At 37.8% G+C, this 25459-nt stretch overlaps 1 protein-coding gene across 3 annotated transcripts in view; it reads right to left on the bottom strand.

Moving 5' to 3' along the window:
- Positions 1 to 20909, bottom strand: part of ATG4A (autophagy related 4A cysteine peptidase) — a 54395-nt gene extending 33486 nt beyond the window's left edge. The window contains exons 1-2 of one of the 3 annotated variants that reach the window (XM_045786276.2): positions 20772 to 20909; positions 18303 to 18599 (exon numbers count right to left, since the gene is read on the bottom strand). In XM_045786276.2, coding sequence (XP_045642232.1) covers positions 18303 to 18555 — 253 coding nt within the window. In that variant the 5' untranslated portion in view covers positions 18556 to 18599; positions 20772 to 20909. Of the gene's footprint in view, positions 1 to 17664; positions 17735 to 18302; positions 18708 to 20771 lie in introns of those variants that run through there. The other 2 variants (XM_045786277.2, XM_087859879.1) reach the window with 2 other exon arrangements.
- Between the last annotated feature and the right edge of the window lie 4550 nt (positions 20910 to 25459).

Consider the following 25459-nt stretch of genomic DNA (forward strand, 5'->3'; position numbering starts at 1 on the left):
AATCAAGGAATTCCAAAGAGCCAAAACTACTTTTAAAGAGAAGAACAGGGGCGCCTGGGTGGCACAGCGGTTAAGCGTCTGCCTTCGGCTCAGGGCGTGATCCCGGCGTTATGGGATCGAGCCCCACATCAGGCTCCTCTGCTATGAGCCTGCTTCTTCCTCTCCCACTCCCCCTGCTTGTGTTCCCTCTCTCGCTGGCTGTCTCTGTCTCTGTCGAATAAATAAATAAAATCTTTAAAAAAATAAAAAATAAAAAAAAAAATAAAGAGAAGAACAAAGGAGTCACACTTCCTGCATTCAAAACATATTTCAAAGATACAGTAATCAAAACAGTATGATCCTGGCATAAAGACAAACAAAGAGACCAAGAGAACAGGCTAGAAAGCTCAGAAATAAACCCTTGTATATATGGTCAAATGGTCTTTGACAAGGGTGCCATGACAACTCAAGGAGAAAAGGACAGTCCCTTCGACAAATGGTAGTAAGAAAACTGGATATCCACATGCAAAAGAATGAAGTTGGACCCTTATCATACACCACATACAAAAATTAACTCAAAATGAATTAAAGACCTAAACATAAGATCTAAAAGTATAAAACGCCTAGAAGAAAACACAGAGGAAAAGCTTTCTGACATAGGATGTGGCAATGATTTCCTGGACATGACACCAAAAGTAACAAAAGCAAAAATCGACAAACAAATGGGACTGCAGCAAACTTCAAAACTTTTGTGCATTAAAGTACACAATCATCACACTGAAAAGGAAACAAACCTATGGAATGTGAGAAAATATTTGCAAACGACATATCCATTAAGGGATTAATATCTGGAACACATAATAAACTCTTACAACTCAAAGACAAAAATCAAATAATCTGATCTTTTAAAATGGACAAAGGACTTGAATAGACACTTCTCCAAAGATGATACACGAATAGCCAACAAGCATATTAAAAAATGCCCAACATCACTAATCATCAGAGAAACATACATTAAAACGTCAATGATGTGGACTATAAGGGATAGCGCAGAAGACCATAGGGGAAGGAAGGGAAAACTGAATGGGAAGAAATCAAAGAGGGAGACAAACCCTGAGAGACTCTGGACTCCAGGAAGCAAACCGAGGGTTACAGAAGGGAGGGGGGTCGGGGGATGGGGTAACTGAGGGATGGGTATTAGGGAGGGCAGGTGATATGATGAGCACTGGGTGTTATACACAACTAATGAATCAACATAATAAAAAAATTAAAATTAAAAACTTCAAAGAGTTATCACCTCATACCCATTAGGATGGCTGTGGAAAATATCAAGAGTTATCAAGGATATAGAAAAGTTGGAAGCCTTGTACACTGTTGGTAGGATTGTAAAATGGTGCAACCACAATGGGAAACAATCCTGGAGGTTCCTCAAAAAATTAAAAATAGAACTGCCTTATGATCTGGCAATTCCATCTCTGGGTATATTTATTCAAAAGAACTGAAATCAGGGTCTTAAAGAGATATTTGAACATCCATGTCCATAGCAGCATTATTCCCAGTAGCCAAGAGGTAGAAACAAACCAAATGTCCATCAGTGGATGACTGGATAAACGAAATGTGGTATATATGTATTAATGTACAATACAATATTATTCAGCCTTAAAAAGGAAGGAAATCCTGTCATATGCTACAACATGGATGAACCTTAAGGATACTACACTCAGTGAAAAAAGCAAGTCAAAGAAGGACAAATACTGTATCATTCTACTTTATATGAGATATCAAAACTAGTCAAATTCATAGAAACAGAAAGTAGAATGGTGGCTGCCAGGGACTAGAAAAAAAGGTAAGTTGCTGTTTAATGGTTATAGAGTTTCAGATTTTTAAGTTGAAAAACTTCTGGAGATCTATTTCATGATAATGTAAATATATTTAACAGTACTAAACTGTACACTTAAAATTAGTTAAGAGAGTAACTTTTATGTTATGTGCTTTTTACCACAGTGTAAAAACAGCCAAAAGAAGGAGGAGGAGGAGGAGGGGGAGAGGGGGAGGGGGAGGAGGAGGAGGAGGAGGAGGAGGAGGAGGAGGAGGAGGAGAAGGAGAAGAAGAAGAAGAACACCACCACCACCACCACCACTAATGGGGGTAGGAGTTAGAGTGATTTTATCCATTCTTAACTAGATTTTTACAGGGAGAAAGGCTATAACCAACAGAATTCATGTTTTCTTTAAGTAACCCCTTATACATCTTCTGGTTCCAAGAAAAGATAGAATAAATATTTTCTTTATTCTTCCCAATAAACATGGCTAAGACACTGAACATTATATATACAATACATACTGAACACTGGACATTATTATATATATATATATATATATATATATACATACAATATATCAATATCGTGTAATATTTGTATATTGCATAGCTTTGAAAGGTAGAGAGAAGACAGACTGGCTAGGGACCTCAAGACCCACATAAGTTCCCTGGGTCTTGTTTTTGAGTAATGCAACTTGTACCCAGTGATGGAGAAGCCAGCCACCCAGAAATACCAATGGGTCCAGACAAAAATAGACCCCAAGAAGTTCTAGGCAAAGGAATACAAAGTGGTAGCCTAGCAAGACAGAAACCTCTTATTTTTTTGTAAAGATTTATTTATTTGAGGGAGAGACAGAGAGAGAGAACAGGAGCAGGGGGAGGCGGAGGGGAAGAAGGAGAGAGAGAATCCCCAAGCAGACTCCCCAATGAGCACAAAGCACTGATGTAGGGCTTGATCCCAGGACCCTGAGATCATGACCTGAGCTGAAATCAAGAGTTGGATGCTTAACTGACTGAGCCACCCAGGAGCCCCAAGACAGAAATCCTTTAGATAATAACCTCTGTACTCTAGCCAAGCACAACAGAAGAAGAAGAAAAAAAAAAAACTGCGGCCCTACTCCACACCCATCAGTGAAGGCCAAGTGCAGAGCCTAGACTTCCACCTTCATCTGGCAGTAAACAGTCACACACCCACCTTCCCCTCTCTCTGAGGTAGGTTCAGAAGAGGCTTAGTGGGTATCTGGTACTTTCATCCCTGCCAGGCAGTAATGGAGCCCCCAGAACATTATGGAAAAGGAGGCCATGAGCAATAGCAAGATGTTCTTCTCTCTCCAAGCCAGGGTTCTGTCAGTGGAGCTCTAGTGGGGAGCCTGAAATTCTATCCCTGCCCAGTAATAATGAGATGCTCCTCTTCCTACCCTAGTACCAATGAATGGTGAGTGGGAAATCTTGAATCCCACCTCCCTCTGGCGACAATGAAACTATGCCCCCATCCTTTCATCAGAGCAGTCTCAGAGCAGATATGCCAAAACAGAAGATTGAGATAAGATCCAGAGTCTCATAACATAATACTAAAAATGTCCAGGATACAACAGGAAATCCCACATCATACAAAAAGCCAGGAACATCTCAAGTTGAGTAAGAAAAGAAAACCAATAGAAATTAACAGCAAGATAATACATATATTGGACTCACCCAAGAAAAAAATTTTAATTAAGTTTTTATTTTAATTCCAGTATAGTTAACATACATTGTTATATTAGTTTCAGGTATACAATATAGTAATTCAACACTTCCATACAACACCAAGTGCTCATCACAACAGGTGCACTCCTTGATCCCCATCACCTAGTTCACTCATCCCTCTACCCACCTCCCCTCTGGTAACCACCAGTTTGTTCTCTATAGTTAAGGGTCTGTTTCTTGTTTTCTCTCTATCTTTTTTTTTCCATTGCTCACTTGTTTTATTTCTTAAATTCCACATATGAGTGAGATCATATGGTATTTATCCTTCTCTGACTAACTTATTTTACTTAGCATTATACTATACTCTAACCCCATCCATGATGTTTCAAATGGAAAGCTTTCGTTCTTTTTCATGACTGAATAATATTCCATTATATATTTTATACATATAATTTGTTTATATTCAACTATTGATGGACACTTGGGCTGCTTCTGTATCTTGGCTATTGTAAATAATGTTACTATAAACATAAGGGTGCATGTATGCCTTTGGATTAGTGTTTTTGTATTTTGGGGATAAATACACAGTAGTGCAATTACCAGATCATAGGGTAGTTCTATTTTTGACTTTTAAAAAATATTTTATTTATTTATTTATTTATTTATTTATTTATTTAATTTATTTATTTTAGAGAGAATGGGCGAGTAGGGGGAGGGGCACTGGGGAGGGGAGAGTGAGAGAATCTCAAGCAGACTCCGTGCTGAGTGCAGAGCTTGATGCAGAGCTCGATCTCATGACCCTGAGATCATGACCTGAGCTGAAACCAAGAGTGAGACATTTAACCAACTGAGCCACCCAGGTGACCCTCTGTTTTTAACTTTTTGAGGAAACTGCATACAAATTTCCACAGTGGAAATCTCCAGGGCATGAGTATTCCTTTTTTTACACACCCTCACCAACACTTGTTGTTTCTTGTTATTTTTTATTTTAACCATTCTGACAGATAGCTCATTGTAGTTCTGATTTGCATTTCCCTGATGACTAGTGATGCTGAACATCTTTTCATGCGTCGGTTGGTCATCTGGATGTCTTTTTTAGAGAAATGTCTGTTCATGTCTTCTGCCCATTTTTTAATTGGATTATTCATGTTCTGGGCATCGAGTTTTATAAGTTCTTTATATATTTTAGATACTAACCCATTATCAGATATGTCATTTGAAAATATCTTCTCCCATTCAGTAGGTTGCCTTTTAGTTTTATTGATTGTTTCCTTCATGGTGCAGAAGCTTTTTATTTTGATGCAGTCCCAATAGTTTATATTTGCTTTTATTTCCCTTGTCGCAGTAGATATATCTAGAAAAATGTTGCTATGGCTGATGTCAGAGACATTACTGCCTGTGCTCTCTTCTAAGACTTTTATGGTTTCAGGTCTCACGTTTAGGTCTTTAATCCATTTTGAGTTTATTTTTGTGTATGGGTAAGAAAGTGATCTAATTTCATTCCTTTGCATGTAGCAGACCTGTTTTCCCAATACCATTTATTGAAGAGACTGTCTTTTTCCCATTAGATGTTCTTTCCTGCTTTGTCAAAGATTAATTGATCATATAATTTTGTGCTTATTTCTGGATTTTCTATTCTGTTCCATTGATCTAGGTGTCTATATTTGTACCAGTACCATACTGTCTTGATCTCTACAGCTTTGTAATGTAACTTGAAGTCCGGAATTGTGATGCCTCCAGCTTTCCTTTTCTTTTTCAAGGTTGTTTTGGTTTTTATCATGAATGGATGTTGTACTTTGTCAAACGCTTTTTCTACATCTATTGAAATGATATATGATTTTTATCCTTTCTCTTATTGAGGTGATGTATCACATTGATTGATTTGTGAATATTGAGCCACTCTTGCATCCCAGAAATAAACCCTACTTGCCTGTGGTGAATGATTTTTTTAATGTATTGTTGGACTCAGTTTAATGTATTGTTGGATTCACTTTAATGTATTTTTTAATTTATTAAGGATTTTTCCATCTACGTTCATCAGAGATACTGCCCTGTAAGTTCTTGTTTTGTGTGTGTGTGTGTGTGTGTGTGTGTGTGTGTGTGTGTGGTGTCTTTATCTGGTTTTGGTATCAGGGTGATACTGACTTCATAGAATAAATTTGGAGGTTTACATTCCTCTTCTATTTTTTAGACTAGTTTGAAGTAGAGGCATTAAATCTTTAAATGTTTGGTAGAATTTACTTGTGAAGCTGTTTGGTCCTGGACCTTTGTTTGTTGGGAGTTTTTCGATTACTGATTCAATCTCCTTGCTGGTAATTGGTCTGTTCAAATTTTCTATTTCTTCCTGCTTCAGTTTTGGTAGGTTATATGTTTCTAGGAATTTATCCATTTCTTCTAGGTTGTCTAATTTGTTGGCATATAGTTTTTCATAATATTCTCTTACAACTGTTGGTGTTTCTGTGGTGTTGGTTGTTATTCTTCTCTTTTGTGATTTTGTTTGAGTCCTTTTTTTTTTTGATGAGTCTGGCTAGAGGTTTATCAATTACTAATAGGTGGTTTTTTAAAAAGATCAACAAAATTGACAACCTTTAGCTAGATTAGCTAAGAAAATAGAATACCCAGATAAATAAAATCAGATATGAAAGAGGAAATATCATAACAAATGACACAGAAATTAAAAGGATTATCTGAGACTACTATGAACAATTATACACCAACAAATTGGATAAACTAAAAGAAATGGTTGAATTCCTAAATATATACAATTTATCAATATTAAATTGTGAAGAAACAGAAAATCTGAACAGAAGTTGAACTAGTAAGGAGATTGACTCAGTCATCAAAAAACTCTGAACAAATAAAAGCCTAGGCCCAAATGGATTCACTGGTGAATTATACCAAACATTTAAAGAAGAATTAACTTCTTTTAAAGTATTAGCTTTATTTCATTTATTTATCTATTTATCTATTTATTTTAGAGAGAGTGCACAGCAGGGTGTAAGGGGCAGAGGGAGAGGGACAGACTCTTACACAGACTCTGCACTCAGCACAGAACCTGATGAGGGGCTCGATCTCACAACCCTGAGATCATGACCTGAGCCAAAATCAAGAGCCAGATGTGTAACCAACTGAGCCACCCTGAAAGAATTAACTTTAAATCATTCTTTAAATTAAGAATTCTTAACCTACAGAATTACCTTTACTCTTCCTAAAAAATAGTTTCCGAAGCCAATTTTTCTTAAACTCTTCCAAAAAACTGAAAAAGAGGGAACACTTCCAAATTCATTTTGTGAGGCCAGCCCTACCCTGATACCAAAACCAGGAAAGGACACCAGAGGAAATGAAAATTGCAAGCCAATTTCCCTGATGAATAGAGATGCAAAAATCTTCAAAACTACTATCAAACCAAATTCAGTAATATATCTTTAAAAATCATACACCACAAACAAGTAGGTTTTTCCCTGAGATGCAAGGATGACCCAACATATGCAAATCAATCAATGTGATACACCCCATTAACAGAATGAGGGGGGAAATCACATGATCATCTCAATAGATTCAGATTAGGCATTTGAAAAAATGCAACACATTTCATGTTTAAAAGTTGAGTATTCTAAATTCAATGAACCAAGAATAAAAGGAAATTGTTACCTCAAAATAATAAAGGTCATACATAAAAAGCCCATAGCTAACATCATACTCAATGGTGAAAAACTGAAACCTTTCTTCTAAGATTAGGAATGAGACAAGGATACCCAGTGTCACCATTTCTATTCAATCTAGTACTAGAAGTCCTAGCCAGAGCAATTAGGCAAAATAAATAAATAAATAAATGACATTTAAATCAGAAAGAAAGAAATAAAAGTAGCTTTGCTTGTACATGACATAACCTAATATGTAAAAACCTTAAAGACTCCACAAAAATTGTTAGAATAAGTAAATTTAGCATGTACTCTAAATATTAAGTTTTTATAGGATACAAAATCACCATATTAAAAAATCATCATATTTCCATATAATAGCAATGGACTATCTGAAAAAATTATTTATAAATGATTCCATTAGAACAGCATGAAAAATAATTTTAAAAGATATGAATGAACTTAACCAAGGAGGTGACAGACTTGTACACCATAAGTTATACTAAACACTACTGAAAGGAATTTAAAGGCACAAATAAATTGCAAAACATCCCACATTCATGGATTGGAAGACAATACTGTGCACAAATCCACACTATCCAAATCAATCTACACACTGAACGTGATCCCTACCAAAATCCTGGTGGCATTTTTACAGAAATAGAAAAAACAATCCTAAAATTCATATGAAACCACAAAGGACCTCAAATAGTCAAAAGGATCTTGAGAAAGAAAAACAAAGCTAGAGGCCACACTTTTCCTAATTTCAAAATATATTACAAGGTCACAGCAATCAAAACAGTATGGCACTGGCATAAAGACAGACACATAGACCAATGGAATAGAACACAGTGCCCAGAAATAAACTCACACAAAAATGGTTAAATGATCTTTGACAAGGGTGCCAAGAGTACACAATGTAGAAAGAATACTCTTCGACAAACAGTGTTGGGAAAATGACATCCACAAGCAAAAGAAAAACTGGGCCCTTATCTTACGTCATACAGAAAAATCAGCTCAAAATTACAGACTTCAACATAAGCTCTAAAACTATAGAAAAGAGGGCAAAAGCTTCATGATATTGGTCTTGGCAATAACTTCTTAAATATGACACTAAAAGCACAGGCAACCAAAGCCTAAACAGACAGTTGGGCCTACATCAAACTAAAAAGCTTCTGTTCAGCAGAGGAATCAATCAACAGAATGAAAAGACAACCTACAAAATAGGAGAAAATATCTTTAAACCATGAGTCTGATAAGGGGTTAATATCCAAAATATGTAAGGAACCCCTACAACTCAACAGCAAAAAACAAAACAAAAAAAAAACAAAAAATAAAAAACAAAATAACTTTACTTAAAACTGAGCAAAAGATTTGGATAGACAGTCTTCCAAAGAAGATATACAAATAGCCAACAGGTATATGAAAAGATGCTCAACATCGCTAATTGTCAGGGAAATGAATTAAGATCAGGATCTTGACAAGATATTTGCACTGCCATGTTCATTGCAGCGTTATCCACAAGAGCCAAGAGGTAGACATAACCTAAATGCCCATCAATAGATGAATGGATAAAGACAATATAGTATATGCATACAGTAGAATATTAGTCTGCCATATAAATAGAAACCTTGTCACATGCTACAATGTGGATGGACCTTGAGGACATTATGCTAAGTGAAATAAGCTAGTCATAGAGCATCAAATACTGCCTCATTCCGCTTACATGAGGTATCCACAGTATTCAAACTCAAAGAAACAGAAATTAGAACAACAGAGGTTGCCAGGGGCTGGGCAGAGGGGGAAATGGGGAGTTGCTGTTCAACGGGTATAGAGTTTCAGCCATGCCAAATGAAAGTTATAAAGATCTGCCGTACAACATCATGCCTATAGTTAACAATACTGTAATGTACGCTTAAAAATTTGTTGAGAGTGGATCTTATATTGTGTATTTTTTACCACAATAAAATATATGTAACATGCAGCTAAACCACCGCTGAGTGAGAAATTTATAGCACTCAATAGGTGCCTTAGAAAGGAGGACAGGGGCGCCTGGGTGGCGCAGTCGTTAAGCGTCTGCCTTTGGCTCAGGGCGTGATCCCAGCGTTCTGGGATCGAGCCCCACATCAGGCTCCTCTGCTGTGAGCCTGCTTCTTCCTCTCCCACTCTCCCTGCTTGTGTTCCCTCTCTCACTGGCTGTCTCTCTCTCTGTCAAATAAATAAATAAAATCTTTAAAAAAAAAAAAGGAGGACAAGTCTCAAATTTAAAAAATCTAATTTCCCACCTTAAAAAACTACAAAAAGAAGAGCAAAGTAAACCCAAAGAAAGCAAAAGGAAGGAAATAATAGATAAGAGCAGAAATCAATGAGATTGAAAAATAAAAGTCAATGAAATAAAGAGCCAATTCTTTGAAAGGGTCAATAAAAATCAATAAACCTCTAGCAAGAGTGACAAGTTGAAAAAAGAGAGAAGACACAAATTAATATCAGAATGAGACAGGGGATATCACTAGAGACTCTGCAAACTCCAAAAAGATAATAAGGGAATGCTACAAATGTACACATATAAATTTTACAATTTAGATAGATTGGACCACTTCCTTGAAAACTGTAAACACATACTCACCCAATATGAAATAGATAATATGAGTAGCCCTATGACTATTACAGAAATTGAATCTGCACTTTTAAAACTCCAAAAAAAGAAATCTCCGGGCCCAGATGGTCACACTGGAGAATTCTTCCAACCACTTGAAGGAGAATTAATACTGATATTACACAATCTCTTCCAGAAAATAGAAGAGTGAATACTTCCCAACTCTTACGAGGCCAATATTTCACTAATACTAAGATCAGACAATGACAGTACAAAAAATTAAATAACAAGCCAATATCATTCATGAGTACAGACACACAAATCCTTAACAAAATATTAGAAAATAGAATTCTGCTATATATAAACAAATTTATACACTACGTGACCAAATGGGTTTATTCCAGGGATGCAAGGCTGGTTCAGTATTTGAAAATCAATCAGTGTAATCCACCATATTATGACAAAATGAGAAAACTAATATGGTCATATCAATTGATACAGAAAAAGCTATTTAACAAAATTCAACACTCATTCATGATAAAAAAAAAAAGAATGCTCAGAACACTGGAAATTGAGAGGGAATTGCCTCAACTTTATTCTTTTAAAGATTTATTTATTTGAGAATGAGAGAGAGTGAGTGGGGGAGGGGCAAAGGGAGAGAATCTCAAGCAGACTCCCCACTGAGCAAGGAGCCCAACACGGGGCTTGATCCCAAGACACATGAGGTCATGACCTGAGCCAAAATCATGAGTTGGACACTTAACCAACTGAGCCGCCCAGGAGCCCTTTACCTCAACTTTCAAAAGAATATCTACAAATAAAAAAGAAAGAAAGAAAAACCTACAGCTAACATCATACTTAATGCTGAAAGACTTAACTGCTTCTTCCCTAAGATTGGGAACAAGGCAAGGGTTCAGCTCTCACCACTGCTATTCAACATACTGGAAGTCCTAGACAGAACAATAAGGGAAGAAAAAAAATAAAAAGCATATCGAATAAAAAGGCAGAAATATCACTGTCCCTATTAGCAGATGACAAGATGGTCTACAAAGAAAATTGAAGACATCAACCAAAACAAACAAACACAAAACAACCTCCTAGAACTTCGCAAATCCAGCAACATCGCAGGGTGCAAGATCATCACACAAAAATCACCTGCATTACTATATATTAACAATGAACACACGAAAACCAAAATCAAAAATACAATACCATTAAAAGTCACTCAAACAAATGAAATATTTTTAATTCTCAAAAAAATATGTACAAGAATTGTATGCTGAAAATGACAGAATGCCAAGAAAAGAAATAAAAGAAAATCTAAATAAATGGAGAGACAGTCCCCATTCACAGATTGAAAAACTCAACATAGTAAAGATGTCTGTTTTCCCCAAATCAATATAAAGGTCTAATATAATTCGTATCAACATCCCAGCAAATTTTTTTTAGATATAGGCAAGATTATTCTAAAATGTATATGAAACGGAAAAGAAACAAACAACATTTAAAAAATAATCAAGTAGGAGGAATGACTCTACCTAATTTTTAAACTTATTATAGCAATTAAGACTCTGGGGTGTGGCAGAGCAACAGACACATAGATAGACACATGAGTCAGAACAGAAAACCCAGAAACAGGCCTATACGAATTCAGCGTACTCTTTTTTTTTTTTTTTTACCACAGTAAAAAAGCAATTTAATGAAGCTGAAGCGATTGGGTATCCGTAGTTTAAAAAAATTAATCTCAACTCAAACCTCATACTATATACAAAAATTAACTGAAAATGGATCGTGGACTTCAATGTAAAATATAACTAGAAAACTTTTAGAAAAAATCTAGGAGAAAATCTTTGAGATCCAGGGCTTGATGAAGAGTTAGACGAAACAACAAAAGCACAATCCAGAAAAGAAAAAACAAATCAGTGAATTGGACATCATCGCAATTAGGTTCTTGCTCCATGAAAAAGCCTAGCAATAAGATGAAAAGACAAACCATAGGCTGCTAGAGAATACTTGCAAATTACATATGTGACAAAGAACTTGGATCTAGACTGTATAAGGAACTCTCAAAACTTGACAGTTTTAACATACACACACACACACACACACACACACACACACACCCCAGAACAATGCAATTAGAAAATGGGCAAAGTACATGAAGAAACATTTCACTGAAGAAGATACAGGGATGGCAAATAAACACACACACACAAAATGCTGACTATGATTAGCCATTAGAGAATGCAAATAAAATCACAATAAAGTATTAATGACTATGCACCTATCAGAATGGCTCAACTAAAAACAATGACACTACCCGTACCAGCAAGGATGCACTGAAGCTGGATCTCTCATACACTGCCAGCAGGGATATAAAATGGTAAAATCATTTATTAGTTTCTTTAAAAACTAAACATACACTTACCATATGACCCAGCAATTGCCTTGCTGGGTGTTTACATCAGAGAAATGAAAATCCAGGTCTACATAAAATCCTACACTCAAATGTTCATAACAGCTTTATTTGTAATAGCCCCAAACTGGAAATGTCCAAAATGTCCCTCAATAGGAGAAGGGGTGAACCTGACCCTAATGTTAGTATATCCAAGGCATGGAATACTTCTCAGCAATAAAAAAGAAGAAACTATTGATACTCGTATCAACTTGGATGGATCTGAAGTAAAATTATGAAGTAAAAAAAATGGAAAAGTTACATATTTTATGATTATATTTATATAAAATTCTCAAAATTACAAAATTATAGAGAAGGAGAACACATTAGTATTTGTCAGGGGTACAGATAATGGGAGTAAGTGGTGGGTGTGGCCATAAATGGGTAGCTTTCTAGTGATGGAATATTTCTGTATCTTGATTGCTGTGATGGTTACACAAGTCTACTCATATGACAAAGTACCACAGAACGGTACACACACATATCATTCCAATATCAATTTCCTGCTTTTCATATTGTATTATGATTACATAAAATGTAATGATTGGGGCAAACTGGATGAAGAATATACAGAGTCTTTGTACGATTTCTACAACGTGTGAGTCTTTTATTATTGATTTTTAAAAAGTTAAAAAAAAGAAACTACTTATAAACTAACTGAGAAACGAGAATATGGAAGCTAAAGGCCAAGGAATAAGTAAATAAAATGTTTTATTCTAATAGCTGGTTGTACGAAAGGATAGATTTTAAATGGGGAAGGTGTATATAGGCCAGTGACATGTAATATCAAAGACATTTATCTGTAACATCAAAACATGTGCTTAAAAATATTTTAGCCACAGATTAAAACGTCTCCTCTTAAACCAGGCAACCGGCAATTGTGACGTGTTTGCAATAAGTCACATAAACGAATTACATCTTCAAACAATGCATCATGAATTGCAAAGTGTCCTCAGGCCGGTTATTCAAACTTTACCCAGTAAGTGGTAGGGATGCAAGAGTTTCATTCTGGATAACCCAGAACGTATTCCTGAGACTGTTATACAGTTCACTGATTTACACTCACCCTCTGTAAGGTGTCCTCAAGTTTGTTTCACTATAGAATATATTCATTTCCAGTTGTGCTATGAAAAAAATATTTGCATTGAGTAAAATATTTAGTGATGATTAGAGAAGGGCACATGGAGGAAAACTGCCTCCCTCTGCATTGTCCAAAATGATAACCACTAGCCACATGAAGCTGTTCAAATTTAAAATAATTAAAATTAAATTTCAAATTTAGTTCCTAGACAGATTTCAAGTGCTCAATGTGACTAGTGGCTGTTGTGAAAATTAATAAAGGGAAACATCAGTAAAATGGAATCAAGAGGCCAGAAGGGGGAGCTCTCACACCCTATTACTTGTCAATTGCAGACCCCAAGAGGAAGAGACCTCTCTTGTATTCCCAACAGGAAGAAGCTTATACTTTACTATCCCACCAGGAGGAAGAAAGATTTTCTCCTTGGGTGGAAATGGCCCACCCAATGGGAGACTGTCACAACTCTACCAGTAAAAAGCCACTACACTCCAAACTCCCAGTTTACTCCAACGGGCTTTTTGCTTATAACAGCTCCGTCGAACTCCCCCCTTTCCTCTATAAAACCACATTCCTCTCCTTTTTCTCCAGACTTGCCTATGGTTTTGCTGTAGCTTGCATGTCCTGAATTGTGATTCTCTGCTATTCCTGAATAAACCCATTTTTGCTGTTAAAATAACTGACAGTTTTATTTTTAAAGTTAACAGTACCATATTAGAACAGCATAGATACAGAACTTTTCCATCATCACGAATAGATCTATGCAACAGCATTGCTCTAGAGCATGAAAAATAGGTCATTTTCTTTCCATCAGAGGTAGAGTTACAGCCCAAAGAGCTACAGGAATTAGTGTTGCATTATCTGAGGTTTTCATTTAAACATAATTTCATCTTAAGCAATATTGAGCACCATGTTGCAGTGGTTAAACGCTAGGGCATTGGGCAGGGATTTTGATTTTAGTTCCAACTTTTACTAAATTGTGTGGCCTTAGGCATGTTAGATTACTTCGATTCTCTGAACCTGCATTCTCATTTTTAAATAGGTGGGGACTGGAGGGATAATAGTACCTACCTACCTCATAAGATTGTTGTGAAGGATCAAATGAGATATAAGACCAGTATCTGACACAGGTGATCGATTAACGTTAGTTATTCTTAGCCTAATTAAGTCCAGAAGATGAATCTGGCTTGTTCTAGGACCTACAATCTAGGTGACCATGCAGAAAAGGGAACAGAAAACAATCATATGAGCAGCAAGGGAGTCAGTCCCTAATAGGAGCCTCCTTTGACTCTTGATAGATAAACAGTCACCACCTTGTTCCTCCATAACTTGGGGCCAGAGACAAAAGAAATCTTCTCCCTTATAGATCTGTTTGTCTTTCAGCCTTCAAAAAGTCAAGGGTTACCTTACCCGTAGCCTCAAGGGACTCAGAATGGAAAGTTAATTGCCATGTGGTATCAAAAGAAAAAATAAAATAAATTTTAAAAGATAAATTAATTAAATAAAAACAAATAAAATAAAAGTACAAGACAGCATCTATAAAAGAACATAACCCAAATAAGTCACTCAGTAGGAGAGGTACTTAGAATTATTTTTCCAGCTGTTCTTAGCAATCAAATCCAATTCCTTGATATTATTAAGGTAAAATGTTACTATATTCAATCCTTTGTGAATACCACACAACCAGCCTGCTGTATCTCTGTAATCAACAAGATCTTCATTGGCCTACTACATACAGGACACTCACTCTACACCTGCCATAAGCAAACCGCATCTGGCAGGCCAAATTAAGTCCACTCATGTTTTTCGTCTGGGAAACAAAGTAGGAAGGATTTTTACATTTTTAAACTGTTGGACAAACTGCCCTCAGCCATTCTTATCAAACACTGAATGGCTCTGGAAATGAGCTTTCACTGCAGACTTGATAATGTTTCTTAGTTAATTTAATCTAAAATAACAAGGCAAAACAGGGCTTCTTTGTGAAACTTACATTGTAGAAAAGTCATTTCAACAACTACCACTGTTTGAGCCAAAAGTAATGTCAACACGCTTCATATACTTCCCATAACAAGTCAGAACAACAAAATCACAATGATACACCACTTCACACCCACTAGAATGGCTATAATAAAAAAGACAGACATTAACAAGTGTTGGTAAAGAGACGGAGAAACTGAAGCCCTCACATTGCTGATGGAAATGTAAAATGGTGCAGTTGCTGTAGAAAACAGTTTGGCAGTTCTGCACAAAGTTAAACAGAGCTGCTGTGCGGCCTAGCAATTCTACTCCTAGATATGTACCAAGAGAAATGAAAACACATGTCTGCACAGAAACTTGCACATGAATGTTTATGGGAGTGTTATTCATAACAACCAAAAGGTGGAAACCACCCAAATTCCCATCAACTGATGAACAGATAAATAAAATATTGTATAGCCATACAATAGAATATTATTCAGCTATAAAAAGGAACAAAGTACTGATACATTGTAGAATTTGGATAAAGGTCAAAAAAACATGCTACGTGAAAGAAGACAGACACTGCATATTGTGTCTTTCTGTTTGTATGAAAGCCAAGAAAATGAAAATCCATGGAAACAGAAAATAGATTAGTGGTTGCCCAAGGCTGGGAGTAGCAATAAGGAGTGACTGAAAATGGGCACAAGATTTCTTTCCAGGGTGATGGAAATCTTTTAAATAAGGTTGTGTTGATAGTTACACAACTCTAAAATAACATTAATAATAAACTGTACACTTAAAAATGTAAAAAGCCAAAAGCATGGTTGACAAAAGAAAAAATTAGTAATTGGACCTCATCAAAATTCAAAACCTTTGCACTTCAAATGACACCATTAAGAAAATGAAAAGGCAAGCAAAAGACTAGTAGAAAATATCCACATATCATATATCTGTCAAGGACTTGTATCTAGAATGTATAAACAATTCTTACAACTCAACAATAAAAAGACAATAAAGATAATAACTCAATTCAAAAACGGGAAAAATATGTGAACAGACACTTCACCAAAGAAGATACACAACTGGCCGATAAGCACACAAGACGGTGCTCATCATTAGTCGTTAGGGAAATACAAATTGTAACCACAATGAGTTATCATTTCACACCCATTTAGAATGGCTATGATAAAAAGACAACAAATGTTGGCGAGGATTTGGAGAAACAGACACCCTCCTACATTGCTGGTGGAAAAGCAAAATAGTGCTGCCACTTTGGAAAACAGTTTTGCAGTTTCATAAAAAGTTAAACATAAATTTGCCATATGTTCCAGTAATTCCACCCTTAGGTATCTACCAATAAGTAATGAAAACATAGGTCCACGGGGAGACTTGTACACAAATGTTCTTAGAAACTAAAATTACCAGTAATAGCCAATAATTGGAAACACCCTATCCACTAGTGAGTAGACAGAAAAAGTGTGTTGTATCCATAAAACAGAATACTATTTGGCAATAAAAATGAACAAAGTACTGATACATGCTACAGTATGGATGAACCTTAAAAATATCATGCTAAGTGAAAGAAGCCAGGCACAGAAGACCACATATTGTAAGATTTTATTTAGATGAAATGTCAAGAATAGGCAAATTTATAGAGACAGAAGGTAGATTAGTCATTACGTGGGGCTGGGAGTGGGAACAAGGATTAACGATAAATGAACATGAAGGATCTTACTGGGGGAGTGAAAATGTTCTAAGACTGATTATGGTGATGGCTGCACCGCATAGTAAAGTTACTAAAAATCATTTAATTATACATTTGAAGTGAGTGGATTTTATGGTACGTAAAATACATCTCAATAAAGCTGTTAAAAACAGGAAAAGAACAGTAAAGGAAACTGGGTGAAGGGTACACAGGAATTTTGTACTACCTTTGCAACTTTTCTATAAAGCTAATGCTCTTCTGAAATTTTAAAAATTCAATAAAAATTAACAAGAATATGTTTGTGGGTTGATACCAGAATTTGGCAGTACCTATCATTGTGAAAAGACTTTTACAAAGATGAAATAAGAAAATCTCATTACAGACCAGCACTAACAGATGAACACTTGACATGATTTTTAAGATGGGGAACTCTGTGAGCCCCAGTTAAATAAAATGTTATCCCCTCAAAAGAATTCCATTATTTCTATCAGTAGGCCTGTATAACAAAAAAAGTACTCAACTATTGTTGTATTTTGGATTTCATCAATAAACATTTGTTGAAATTTGTTTTTTCTCTTGTTCTATAAATGCCTACAAATTATCCGCAATTTTGCCTTTTGGCCTGTTAACACCTAAAGTATTTACTATCTGGCGCTTCACAGAAAGTTTGCCAAGCTCTGTTCTACACCATTACAGGATAAATATAAACATAATCAGTCTCTTTCTTGAGTGTATTCTTATCATTACCTAGTTTTGGCATAATGCCCTCCTGGATATGTCCTATAAAGGATAAGCTTTGCATCTCTTCTGCTATGGCACTATTTGGGATTTCCATAAATAGAAACACTATTAGCTTAATATTTCTAGCAAAGCCTCGATGTCATCGTTATTACCAGTGACATTAAAGGACCAACACCATACCACAGTATCAAGATGACTCTCATGAAGTTGTGATGTCACCAGGCCATGGACTCACCGAGGTCAATTAGATATCAAGTGGCTCCTATGGCCTCACACCCTGCCTTTGGCATCACCCTGGCACATCACCTTACTATGGAGTCATATGCTATCGCTGCTGTGACAGAATTCTGCCCTGATGCCACTCCGCCGAGATGTCAGAATAATTAACCCCTACTTCTTTCCACTCCTTTGGCGGCGGCGGGGAGGGGGAGGGTAGCCGCAGCCACCCGCACGAGCCCAGGAGGTAGTCCTCAGCTCCTACTGTTGTCCCTTCCGCCTGCCACTGCAGGTCAGGGCCCCTGTGGGACAGGACCTTCAGGCTCCCATAACTCTCTTGCCAGGACCCCGCACCCGTTTCTCGTGGCCGACTCAATGGCGCAACAGCGACCACCCACCCCGGTTCCACACGAAGCCGCTCCCCGTACCTGACTCCATTCTCCAGCTGTCATCCTGGGCCAATTCCACCGGCCACTTGACTACGGCGGCCGCAAGGGACCCTGGGACCTGTAGTTCCGCGCTGCTATGGGCAGAGTCCGTGAGCGCGTCAAAGGCACCTCCCCGCCCGGAACTGCGCTCGAACTGCAACTCCCAGAGGCGCCCCGGGGTGGGAAAGAAGCGAAGGAACGAGGAAGACCAGTGATTGGTGGAACTCTGCCGGCTCTTTTGATTGGCAGTCATAGCTGGCTACGTGAGGCCGTCGTGGGTCGCGCTTCACGGAGATCCTGGGAAAGAGAAATGGAGGGGTGTGTGTCTAACCTAATGGTATGCAACCTGGCCTACAGCGGGAAGCTGGAGGAGTTGAAGGAGAGGATCCTGGCCGATAAATCCCTGGCTACTAGGACTGACCAGGTAAAGCAGCGCTGGGGCCTCTCCGGAGGCGGCGGCATCGACGAGGCCCAACGTGGCTGCCTGGCCTGGCCCAAGGGAGGCCGGTTCCATAAGGGTCAGATCCCCGCCCCCGCCGCCCCATCCCTAGCCCGGGTCACCTCAGGACTCGGAATGGGGCGGCAGGAGCTAGCCCCGCAAACCTCAAATATTTGGGGGGGGGCGGTGCTTAGCTCGCTGAATATTGGATATTTCTAGGACGTTTACCGCGTTTCTCAGAAATGCCCCATCTTTGAGTAACCCGTGGAGGAAAGCTTTTTTTTTTTTTTTAATGGGTTTCTTTACTTTTTACTAGTTGTATTCCATGAAATACGTGTAACCGAACGCCAATTCTGTGCCAGGAAGTTTGCTGGGAGCTGGGGATACAGTCGAGTGGAAGAAGCAGACGTTAATAAAGTAACCCCAAATCAGACGTGCGGTAACAAATTGTGACTGCTCTGGAGAGACGTTTACGTGGTGCTTTGAGAACACAGAATGGCAGAACCTGATTTAATCTCCCTCTGAAGAGTGAATGTTATGATAATTGAAAAGGTTTTGCAAAGGAGGGAAGGTCGGTTAGATCTTGAACGATGAGTGGGATTTTCCTGGGGGAGTGAACGGGCATTCCTAGGCAGAGGCAGAACAAAAGTGAATGGACTTTGGGAAGTGTTTCTGCTCTTCTGCTCAAAGGGCCCTCGTGCTTTCACCCCGAGTTTCTAGAAAGATTCACGGTGACCTCAGCAAGCCAACAAATATTTATAGATTGCATTCTGTATGACAGGTACGATGCTAAGCACTAAGCAATACAGTGTCGGGGATTTACAGATCTCCATTTCGTGGCTTTGGGAAGAGTAGAAGTCAGGAGACTGACTTCTGGAACTTTATTGCTCAACCTGAAAATGGCTTTACCTTTACCTGATTTAGTTTCATGGTGGTCTGGTAATATTTAATACTTGAAATTTAAGTTAGTAATGTCAAATTGAGATTTAATAATCTATTCTTCATCAAGTCAATGGAATGAAAAAGAAGGAAGCTATTCCAGGTCAGGACACTTAAGAACCAAGGATCATATGCAAATTATGGGCCTTGTATGGAGCCTGATTGAAACAAGCCAACTATTAAAAAATATTTGGGGGGACAACTGGGGAAATCTGAATATCAACTGGGTTTTACACGTTATAAAGGAGCTAGTGTTAATTTTGATAGGTGTGATAACAGCCTCATAGCTATGTAAGACAGCATCCTTATTGTTTAGATACTGAAATATTTAGGGATGAAAAATCATGATATTTGTTTTTAAAAACCTCATCGGGGAAGCGAAGTGAGGCAAATATGGCAAAATATTAAATCTAGGTGATAGGCATATAGGTTTCTGTTATATTCTATTTTTATGTGTTTGAAATTCTTTTCTAACAAAGTTTAAAATACCACTTCCTTCTCCATAGAGCTAAAAAGTACAGCTGTCACTAAAAAAAAGAAATCCCCTTTGAGAAACACAACTCACTCCTAGCTTATTAACTTTTTAAAGTAATGTTGCTATCTGATTTTGTGTATGATATGTTTTTTAAATGAATACATAGATAATCTCAACTAGTTTTATGAACACTTCTTTCCCATATGATTCTTTCGTTCTTTCCAGAGCATCTTGAAATTTCAATGTCAGACAGGGGTTTGTGGCCCAGCTTCACCATTTACTAGCTGTGTGACCTTGAACAAGTTGCTTACCCTGAAGAGTGTTAGTTTCCTCATGTGGATAATGGGGATAATGTCCACTGTGCAGGATCATGGAGATTAAATGAGACAATGACTGCAAAACTCCTAGCAGAGTGCCTGGCATAACTGTACAAAAATACTGTCATAGTAAATAGCCAAAGCTCTGTTTCTGCCAAAGCAGTGAAATCAGTCTCGTGCTCGACTACTTTCGTGGCCGTATTCTGCCCAGAATTACATTCATCGATGGGTTCTCCCCCATGTTACTGAAACCTTGGTCTCTCTTAGAACAGTAAGTAATATGGTGTAAGGTTACCTACCCGAGGATCCCGTGCTCTCCATTTCTTGTTTCCAAACTATAGGCTCGCTGGCCCCAATATTAATCTTTTTCTGCTTTCTTGCCCTCCTTCTTCTATTTCTCTTCAAGAATGTTGATCATCTCACTTCTCTGTTTCCCGTGCAGGACAGTAGAACCGCGTTGCACTGGGCGTGCTCAGCCGGACATACAGAAATTGTGGAATTCTTGCTGCAACTTGGAGTGCCAGTGAACGATAAAGATGATGTGAGTCCTAGGCAGAGTTGATAAAGGCCCGGTTATCTTTAGACTCCAGACTGGTTTTTACTGAGGACTGAATATCAAGCTCACAAACAAAATTGTAACCTTTATGACAAGGCAGTTAGTTACACCAGGGCCCCAGTGACCTCACACAGGTCTAGTGGGTGCATTATTTTAGAATGTTGGTTCCGCTAGTCATACCCCAAAGTTTAAGGTTAACGTGCAGATTAAGGCTACAAGACTACAAATCCTTTTTTATTATGTTGGAAAGCTTTTTTGTATGTGAGCATTGCCTGAATACTCAGGGCCTGGATATCCTTTTGATGTTGTTATACAGAGATTTATTATAATGTATTGGTTATATTAAGGTAAAACTTGGTGATGAATAAGGGTGGAAGTGTTTTGTAGGCAAAGATTCCTTTTCAGGGATTCTCACTGAAAGAGTATTTATAATAGCAAAGAAATAAAAACAATTCAGTGTAGAATTGGTTGAGTACAGTAGGAATAGCCATATTAATAAAATAATATGTAACCAATAAAGTCAAGAATCCAAAGAAGGACATAGAAAATTCTCAGAACAAGACAAGAAGTGGACGTTGTGGGAAATGTGACAGAGCTTCGTATCCTATAATCCCAATTGGAAAACACATTAGAATTACTCCTATGTCATTATTTCTGTGTTATGGGATGGTGGGTGGTTTGGTATACCTTCTGTATACATCTTCTCTCCAAATTTTCTGCAGTGTTTAATGAGGGGAAAAGAAGGTTATTTTTTTTAAACCATTCACACACAGCTCTTTGTAAAGCCTACCTACATGTCAATATTAATCCCTGTGCCTTTTCCCTGCCCCTGGTTTTTGTACTGCCTACCTCTTTCATAGGCAGGTTGGTCTCCTCTTCATATTGCTGCTTCTGCCGGCCGGGATGAGATTGTAAAAGCCCTTCTGGGTAAAGGTGCTCAAGTGAATGCTGTCAACCAAAATGGCTGTACCCCCCTACATTACGCAGCTTCCAAAAACAGGCACGAGGTAGGCTCCCATTCCTGGGCTGCTGCTCTTGAGTTCTGAACCTGTACACGAACACAACTAGACGTCTGCATTGTTTTCTTCCCCGGGGTTCCAGATCGCTGTCATGTTACTGGAAGGCGGGGCTAATCCAGATGCTAAGGACCATTATGAGGCCACAGCAATGCACCGGGCGGCAGCCAAGGGTAACTTGAAGATGATTCATATCCTTCTGTACTACAAAGCATCCACAAATATCCAAGACACTGAGGGTAACACTCCTCTGTAAGTGACAAGTAGCAGTCATTTGTGCTCTCCTTGACATTAGCCTGCTTGCACTAATTCTCACACGCCGTTTCTTTTTTTTTTATTCTGCTTATAACCGTAATACATATGTGTATGACAAAAAATTTGGAAGCACACGAAAGCATAAGGATAAAAGTTAAAATTGCCTATGTACTTTTCGTATATTTCCTCCCATTCTTTGTATGCAAATAGGCATATTAAATTTTTTTTGGCAAAATTGGGATCATACTATGTATGTAATTATATCCTGTTCCTTTAACCCTCCTAGTATGTTGTGAGCATTTTCCAATGTTATTAAATATTTTTTTCTATTAAACGTTTTTAAAACGTTTTTGAATGGCTATATACAATTCCATTTTATGGATGTGTCAGAATTTAATCATTCCTCTGACTGTATGTTTAAGCTTTTTTGAGTTTTCCATGAATATAAATCATGCTGCATTGACCAAGTTTATATAAAAATCTTTGGCCATACTGTTGATCATTACCTGAGTATAGACTCCTAGAAGTAGGACTGCCAAGACAGCAAATACGCACGTTTTGAGACTATTGCTGTATATTGCCACATTGCTTCCAGAGGAGTTGTATCATCGTACCCGCCCGACAGCAGGTTTGAGAGTACCTGTTACCCCCTCACCGACACTGAAGATAGCCTTCTGTTATATCAGACGTGGTATTTCAAAGTTGTCATTTGCATTTTTTATTATCAGCAAAGTGCAACATCTTTTAATGCCTACAACTAATTAGATTTCTTCTCTAAATTATAACCTTTTGTGTGTCCCTTTCTCTGCTTTCGGGGAATTAATTTGTTTCTTATGATTTTTTTTAAGTGCCCTCGACTTGTGCTAAAAATATTAACTTGCTGTGTTAGTCAAAACTGTTTTTCCCAGTTTGTCTTTTCATGTTCATTATTTTTTTTTTTAGAGAACAGAAGTTTTTCAGCTTCTAAGTAGTCAGACCTATTCATCTTCCCTCGTGACTGGAAAGTCCTTTCTCACCCTGAAATTAGTTAAATTAGTTAAATATTTACCTGTATTTTACTGTAGGCTTTAAAAAAAAACATTGCATTGGTTTCAGTTGAGAGTTACCATTCTTCATTTAACTCAGACCCATCTGGAATTGATTCACACCTGTTACCTGAGGCCATCCTCTGCTTTGGTATTTTTTTTCTGCAGTACGTGGCCACTTTTCTTCCTTAGTGAGTGGTGACTTTTTTGAACCAGAAATTCTGAGTCTCCTTTTTAGTCTAAAGTGAGATTCAGTCTTTTTCAAGTATTGTTTTCTTAACTCTTAATTTTAAGAATCTTTTCTTTAGTCCTGAGTGACTGTTTAGAAAGATTTACACATTCTAGCTCTTTTCTCCGTAACAAGGAAGTAAACCTAGGAGTCAGGCAGGACAGGCTCCGGGAAAAGCCTAGGATTTAGGGATAACTAGATGCTGTTTACTCATTTCAAACTCAGTCATTTAACCAACTATATTAAATACTTACATTAAGTAACTTGGAGAAGTAACTGAACCTTCCTGAGCCTTAATTGCCGCATCTGTAATAGGAGGATAATAATTCCTTCCTCCCTAGATTGTTGTGAGGCTTAGATAAAAATGACAGGTAGAGTGCCTAATACCCTGCCTGATAAACCGTAGCGCCTGATGAGGTTTCCCGTGTCAACATAGGGAAGGACTTCAACCTCTGCCACGATTTCAACTGTAAAGTGGTGATAATTACCACCATGTTAACTTACCAGGTGGATGTAAGGATCAGATGAGATGACACCTTTTAAATTGCTCTTCCAAAATTTCAGCCACACAAATTGCTATTAGCAGATTATGAGTTGGGACTTGTCTAGATCATAGCCCCAACGTATTGGGTGCCTTTGGGGCAGACGACTCTAATCTCCCTAAAATATGGAAGCTGTTCTTGGCTGGCATTTAGATCCCTTCTTTGACTGTCGTGTGTCCAGAATTACAATTTATGACCTGGTACCATAAGGCTGTTGCATGGAATTTTAGCTCCCGAACAGTCTTTCCCATGCAAATCGATCTTCCTTTCCTGATTAAATATTCTAATATGATACCACCTGGTAATACGCAGTCCAGACCACCTATCAGGAACTCTCCATCATTACGTGGCCTCGGTAGGGAGTAATCCGTCTTTGTGGTCCTCAATTTCAGACACTTAGCGTGTGACGAGGAGAGAGTGGAAGAAGCAAAACTGCTGGTGTCCCAAGGAGCAAGTATTTACATCGAGAATAAAGAAGAAAAGACACCCCTGCAAGTGGCCAAAGGTGGTCTGGGTTTAATACTCAAGAGAATGGTGGAAGGTTAAGCAGCTTGGATGTGTTCTTCCTGTGTGTGTTTTGTGGCTGTCCCCAGCGTCCTGGAAACTCATGTCCTTGTGCACAAGCCATCGCCCGTGAGCGATGAAGAGTTTTCGTCTTCAAAGTCTTATAAACGTGTTGAATATTGTTCCTGCCGAGGTCTTTGTTCTAAGCTTAAAACTCACTTGCCGGGCGTTGAATAACTGTTGAGACTGTTCTGCTCTTGTTATATATTATTCCATACCGAATCTGGGTTAATTTTGAGTTAGTTGGTTCTGTGGCTATGGTGAGTCTGTAGCACCCTGCCCTCTGAGGCAGAACAACCCTGATAACACCAGGCCGTTTGTTCTGTCACGTATTTCTAAGTAGGTTCACGAATGTTCCACTGTCCAGTTGAAACGCATCCTAACTTGTCTCTCAAGCTCACTCAGAAGCCTATACCAAAAATTTCTGTTTTCTCAACAATACACTTCAATTTTATTTTTGTTATGGGGGAATATGTATATATTTTAAAGGACCAAATTTTCAATTGGAGGGCATGCTATCCAAGTCCAAAATTCCTAAACACTAAAATAATGAAAAATAAGAGCCTGTGTACCCGTGTGTCTTTTTAATGGGCTCTTTCCCTCCAAAATAAAATGTATTGTTTTTAAAACAGAAGTTTTAAAGTACCTATATTAAGTCATCCTGTATTGGGAAGAAATGTCAAACTCGTTAATGTGATATGTAACAAAAATGTATTTTGATTTGTATTTCGGAAACAAAAAATAAAATGTTGAGAGAATCTCGCAGTTTGTCTTTCAAATCAGTGAGACACCCCATGTAA

The sequence above is a fragment of the Ursus americanus genome, chromosome X, assembly GCF_024610735.1.
Source record: "Ursus americanus isolate L20-20 chromosome X, mUrsAme1.1.p, whole genome shotgun sequence".
Classification (NCBI taxonomy): Eukaryota; Metazoa; Chordata; class Mammalia; order Carnivora; family Ursidae; genus Ursus; species Ursus americanus.